Raw genomic sequence first — 5938 nt, forward strand, 5'->3', positions numbered from 1 at the left:
TACACACTCCAAATTTGCGCATGTTTATCAGGCTAGTAGCTCCAAGAAAACTAAAGGAGTCCTTACTGCAATTAAGGAATCGGTGGTTTTTAAAGAGCACGAGGTGATCTTAGATCCCCAGGGTAGATTTTTGATCCTCATTTGTGATATTAATCATATAACGTATACTTTGGTTAATCTATATCTCCCGAACTCTCATCAACTCAGGGCCTTCCATAAAATTCTCCGTAAAGTTCGGAAAGTGGAGAAGGGATTACTAATTATCGGCGGCGATTTTAATGAGGTAATGCACCCTATAATTGACTCCTTAACTTGCACTGTGAATGGTGTAAAAAAAAAAAATTTAAATCCAGAATCGTTGTTTTCTGGTCACATTAGCGCTAAAAAAAATTAAATAAAAAGGGATTGAAAAATCATATGTACCAAAGAATGGTGCCAATAAAGAACTAAAGTTCGTTCCACAAAAAATAAGCCCTCACACCGCTCAATCAATGAAAAAATATAAAAGTAATGGCTCTCAGAATGTGGTGAAACAGAACAAATTTTTGTTAACAAATATTTTTTTTTGTAAAAGTAGTAAAATATTAAATAATTGTTTCCTATTTTCTGTTGTCTAAAACCGGGGTGCGTCTTATAGTCCGAAAAATACGGTATATATATGTAATATATTACAAACATCACATTCAGTTACACAATACATGTGCAGAGAGGAGTGAATACTTGTTAGTTTAGCCGCACCCTGAGTATAAATAGTTAAACCCGCCCTCTGGTTTCCGAGCTTCAGAGGATTGTAGTTTAGTTTCTCTCTTCCTGCCAGTCATGGCGTCTGTTGATCTGAGGGACGAGCTGGACTGCTCCATCTGTCTGACCACTTATACCGATCCTGTAATGCTGAGATGTGGACACAACTTCTGCCGGGTCTGTATTGATCAGTTCCTGGATACACAGGACAAGTCTAGACTTTATTCCTGTCCTGAATGCAGGGAAAAGTTTCGGGAGCGGCCTGCACTAATGAGGAACTTTGCTCTACGTAAAATAATGGAGAGTTTACTGTTCACTCAGCCAGATAAAGAACAGACCGGGATCTGCTGCACTTACTGTGTGGACTCTGCTGTACCTGCTGTTAAATCCTGTCTGATGTGTGAAGCTTCTCTGTGTGATAAACACCTGGGAGTTCACAGCAAGGCAGCAGAACACGTCTTATCTGAACCCAGCACTTCCCTGGAGAACAAGAAATGTTCTGTCCATAAGAAGATCCTGGAATATTACTGCACTGAGGATGATATCTGTATCTGTGTGTCCTGCAGTTTGGCAGGAGAACATAGGGGACACAGGGTGGAGATGCTGGATGAGGCCTCTGAGAAGAAGAAGAAGAAACTGAGAAATGTTCTGCAGAAACTGACCACAAAGAGAGAGGAGACTGAGAAAAGAGTCCAGAGTCTGGAGGAGCGCCGGAGAAAAGATCAAGAAAAAGCAGCTGGAGAAGCCGAGAGAGTCACTGTCCTGTTTACAGACCTCAGGAGACGGCTGGACGACCTGGAGAAGAGGGTCCTGAGTGAGATCTCCAGGCAGGAGAAGGAACAGTCACTCTCACTCTCCGCTCTGATCCAGCAGCTGGAAATAAAGAAGGACGAGCTGTCCGGGAAGATGAGGGACATTGAGGAGCTGTGTAACATGACTGATCCACTGACTGTCCTACAGGGACCAGACACAGGTGACTTGTGTGATCCTGAGGAGGGGGGAGGGGATGAGGACACGGGGAGACGTGATAAACAGCTCCGTGATGTGGATGATCTGGATGTGGCTCTGATCTCAGACACATTACACACATTATGTGACGTAATATCAGGTATAAGGAGCGGGATCTATGTGGAGGGTCCTGCTGACATATTACTGGATGTAAACACCGCTGGTAATTATATCCATATATCAGACGACCGGAAAATTGCAACCTGGACACTAGAGAAGCAGAATCGTCCAGAAACAGCAGAGAGATTCCAGGATTGTCAGGTGATAAGTGGCAGGAGATTTTCCTCAGGGCGACATTACTGGGATGTGGAGGGCAGTAGATCACGGTATTGGGGGGTGGGGATGTGTTACCCCAGTATAGACAGGAGGGGGGATCAGTCATACATTGGAGATAATAACAAGTCCTGGATATTGAGGAGGAATAATAATCACTATTTAGTGATACATGACAGTAAAGAGATCCGGTTACCTGACAAGCTCTCCAGTGGTAGAGTCAGGATATGTCTGGATTATGGGCCCGGGCAGCTGTCCTTTTATGAGCTGTGTGACCCCATCAGACACTTACACACCTTCACTGCCACCTTCACCGAGCCCCTTCATGCTGCATTATGTGTATGGGAAGGTTCTATAAAGATATCAGGGGGGGGCAGCAACTGGGAGAAACCATCATAACCTAAGAAAACTGTCCAGAAACTGGTGACATCACAGAGAGCGCCATTTAATGGACAGGATTATATAATAGGATGTATCATCTATAAATCAATGTCTGGGTTTTCTTCATTGTCATATATAGGGGGTAGATGGGAGATTGAATCTATAAAGTGCCTACTGCTGGGAGTTGTAGTTCACATTTACGCTGCTTATCTCATACAACACGTAGGTCACACCACAATTCCATTATATGAACGGCTCCCACGTGACTGGTTACATTTGTGTAATGATTATGTATTCTGTGATTAGAGATGGAGATAACGGGATATTACGCTCTGTGCACCCTCCGGGTTGTGCTATGTAATATGGCAGCCATAGCGTCTATTATTATATATTACATTATGATATAACCCGGGTCCTTCTCTGTATTTTCTTGTATTTCACAGTTTAGTCCGGAGGGTTCTGCAGGGAGAAATTTCCCTTCATATAGAGAATTGTTAATCTCGTTCCTCCTATTCTGTACCTGTCGCATTGATTGTATCGTACCTCCTATATGTCCCTCTTCTAGAGGAATTCATCAATAAATCATTATTAAATCTCCATAAAGAGCGCACAGTCCAACATTACTGCCTCAGAACAAACACAGCCGGACTTTAGCCGATATTTAGCAAAACTGGAAGTTATTATTAAGCTGTTGTGAGTACGCAGCACAAATACTCTGCAGTTAGGCCCGCCTGCCTTATTGGCACAGTCCAATGTGTAGGTTGTCTTAGGCTCCATTGACATTGTGCTATACAGCGTTTCCCGACCCGTACCTCTGACGGAAGGCTGCGACGTATGCCACTGTATATCACCAATGGCCTGCCACAACAACAACAAAAAATATAGTGCGTATAGGACATTCTTTTGGAATTCGCTGGATGAATGGAAACCTTTAGAAATATTTAGCATATGCCAAAACCTAACCTAGGACTCTAAACGAGATGTGAAAAGAGACTAAGGCTATGTTTCCATCTGCATTGGGTATTTCCGTTGCTCTGCTCAGTCACACACCGGTTCCACAACAGACACCACCGGCAACCGACCGAATGCATTAACTTTAATGGGTTCTGTTAAGTTTCCGTCGGGGTGTCCGTGGTCTTACTGCTGCGCTATTGTTTCTGGTAATTTTGGCTGCGAACGGCACTTCCAACGCAGATGTGTAGGAGGCCTTAGTGAGACAACAGTAAACCTGTGTATATTCACAAGTCACTATTAATAAAAAGAAATTATATACGTCTAGAATTGTAATTGCTCCTTTTTCTACGGGCAGAAATTCAATAGGGCTGGATTCACACATGGCAGATTTTGTTGCAGAAATTTCTGCAAATGAAAATCCGTTCCATTCATCTGAATGTGGTTGTTTCTGCAGCGGGTGCATGGATTTCTGCAAGTTCTATTCAGAAGAATGTAAATTATTTTCAGGGGCAGAAATTTCTGCAACAAAATCTGCCGCGTGTGACTGCACCCTGACCCAGCAACGAGGGCTCGGGCTTCCTTATAGCTTGTCTGGATTCCCCGGCTTTTATGGGACAGTATATGTCTATTGCACTACTGGCTAAAAACAATTAGGGTAACGTTGGGGACTGCCCTATTATTGGATCTCATTTGCTCATAAATTTCAATAGCAGTAGAGAAAGTATATACAACAATCAGTCATAATATTATAAAACCTGCCTAATATTGTGTAGCCCCTGCCCCCTGTGCCACCAAAACAGCTCTGACCCGTCGAGGCATGGACTCCACAAGGCCTCTGAAGGTGTCCTATGGTATCTGGCACAAGACGTCAGCAGCAAATCCTGTAAGTTGTAAGGTGCGGCCTAAATGGATCGGACTTGTTTTTCCAGTATGTCCCACAGATGATCTATCGGATGAAGATCTGGGGAATTTGGAGACAAGTCATCAGCTTGAAGTCTTTCTCATGTTCCTCAGACCATTGCTGTACAATGTTTTCATTGTGGCACGGGAATTATCCTGATGAAAGAGGGCACTGCCATAAAGGGGGTACTTGTCTGCAGCGATGTTTATGTAGGTGGTACGTATCACATCCACATGAATGCCAGGACACAAGGTTCCCAGCAGAACATTTTCCAGAGCATCACACTGCCTGCAGCGGCTTGTCTTCCTCCCATAATGCATCCTGGTGCCATCACCCCCCCCCCCAGGTAAGCGCCGTACGCGCACCCGATGTCCACATGATGTAAAAGAAAACGGGATTCATCAGACCAGGCGCCTTCTTCCATTGCTCAGTGATCCAGTTCTGATGCTCACGTGTCCATTGACTGATCTGCGGCTATACAGCCTCATATACAGCAAGCTGCGATGCTCTGCGTGTCCTGACACCTTTCTATCATAGCCAGCAGGAACTTCTTCAGTAATTTTTACTACATTATCTCTTCTGTGGGATCGCACCAGACGGACTAGCCTTCACTCCTCACACACATCAATGAGCCTTGGGTGCCAATGACCCTGTTGCCAGTTCATCGGTTGTCCTTCCTTGGACCACTTTTGGTAAGTAATAACCATTGTATACCGGGAACCTCCCACAAGACCGGCCGTTCTGGAGATGCTCTGACCCAGTCGTCTACACATCACAACTTGGCGCTTGTCACAGTCGCTCCGATCCTTACACTTCTCCATATTTCCTGCTGTCAACACTTCAAATTCAAGAACTGACTGGTCACTTGCGGCCGAATATCCCCCCCCCCCCCTTGTCAGACGCCATTGTAACGAGATCATTAATGTTATTCACGTCTCCTGTCAGTGGTTTTAATGTTATGGCTGATCGGTGTATGTACAATATCATGAAGCCATCACGTTGATAATAAATGATCCTATTAACGATGAGATGTGTAGATATTGTCTCATCCTCTGTAATTTCATCGGGTTTTAGCACAAGTTATTTTTTAGGAAGTTCTGAATAAGTAGAACAAAGTGTGGCTACAAAGAGGGTCTCTCTCTGGAGGACCTGACTCCTCTCTACATTACAGGGACAGCTCATTCATTTCACTTGGCAGCATGTAATTATTTATTTTCTATATAGCGCCAACATATTCCTCAGCGCTGTACAGAAAAGGTCAGCACTCAATGTCCCCAGTGGGGCCTACAATTTCCTGTAGTAGTAATGCTTAATTTCTCCTGTGGTGGCGCTGCCAGGGATTTGAACACTTGCTGCCAGGTTTACCTAGAGATTACTGGTTGTCCAGCAAACAGCTGTAATCTGTTTATTTTTAGGGGACCCTTCTAACAGAAACTAATTATCTAAAGCGGAGAACCCGTTTCATTCCTCCTGACTCCAGCAGGTTTGTTTTAAATTCTCTCAAAGCAAAATAACTCCTTAACCACCGAACATCATCTTTTGACAGCAGACGGTGCAGGTGCTTTGTCTACAGTGATGTATTTTTGCGTCGCTGTAGAAGAGGCTGATGAGCGCTCCTGTGATCTCATCCTCTAAGCAGGAGCTGTAACTTACAGCTCCTGAACTTAGTGCAGCCTCCTG

General features: G+C 44.2%; 1 protein-coding gene across 1 annotated transcript; it reads left to right on the forward strand.

Annotated features, from left to right (window-relative positions):
• The first annotated feature begins 800 nt into the window (after positions 1-800).
• LOC142748696 (E3 ubiquitin/ISG15 ligase TRIM25-like) lies at positions 801-2963 on the forward strand. Its single transcript, XM_075855879.1, has one exon. It carries the CDS (start codon positions 820-822, stop codon positions 2419-2421), a length of 1602 nt encoding a protein of 533 aa, XP_075711994.1. The 5' UTR covers positions 801-819; the 3' UTR covers positions 2422-2963.
• The last annotated feature ends 2975 nt before the right edge of the window (positions 2964-5938 follow it).

Source organism: Rhinoderma darwinii, chromosome 3 (assembly GCF_050947455.1).
Source record: "Rhinoderma darwinii isolate aRhiDar2 chromosome 3, aRhiDar2.hap1, whole genome shotgun sequence".
NCBI classification, from domain to species: domain Eukaryota; kingdom Metazoa; phylum Chordata; class Amphibia; order Anura; family Rhinodermatidae; genus Rhinoderma; species Rhinoderma darwinii.

Bases quoted from the DNA above. Each gene is read 5' to 3' on its own strand.
- LOC142748696 (XM_075855879.1), top strand. From the start codon at position 820: ATGGCGTCTGTTGATCTGAGGGACGAGCTGGACTGCTCCATCTGTCTG.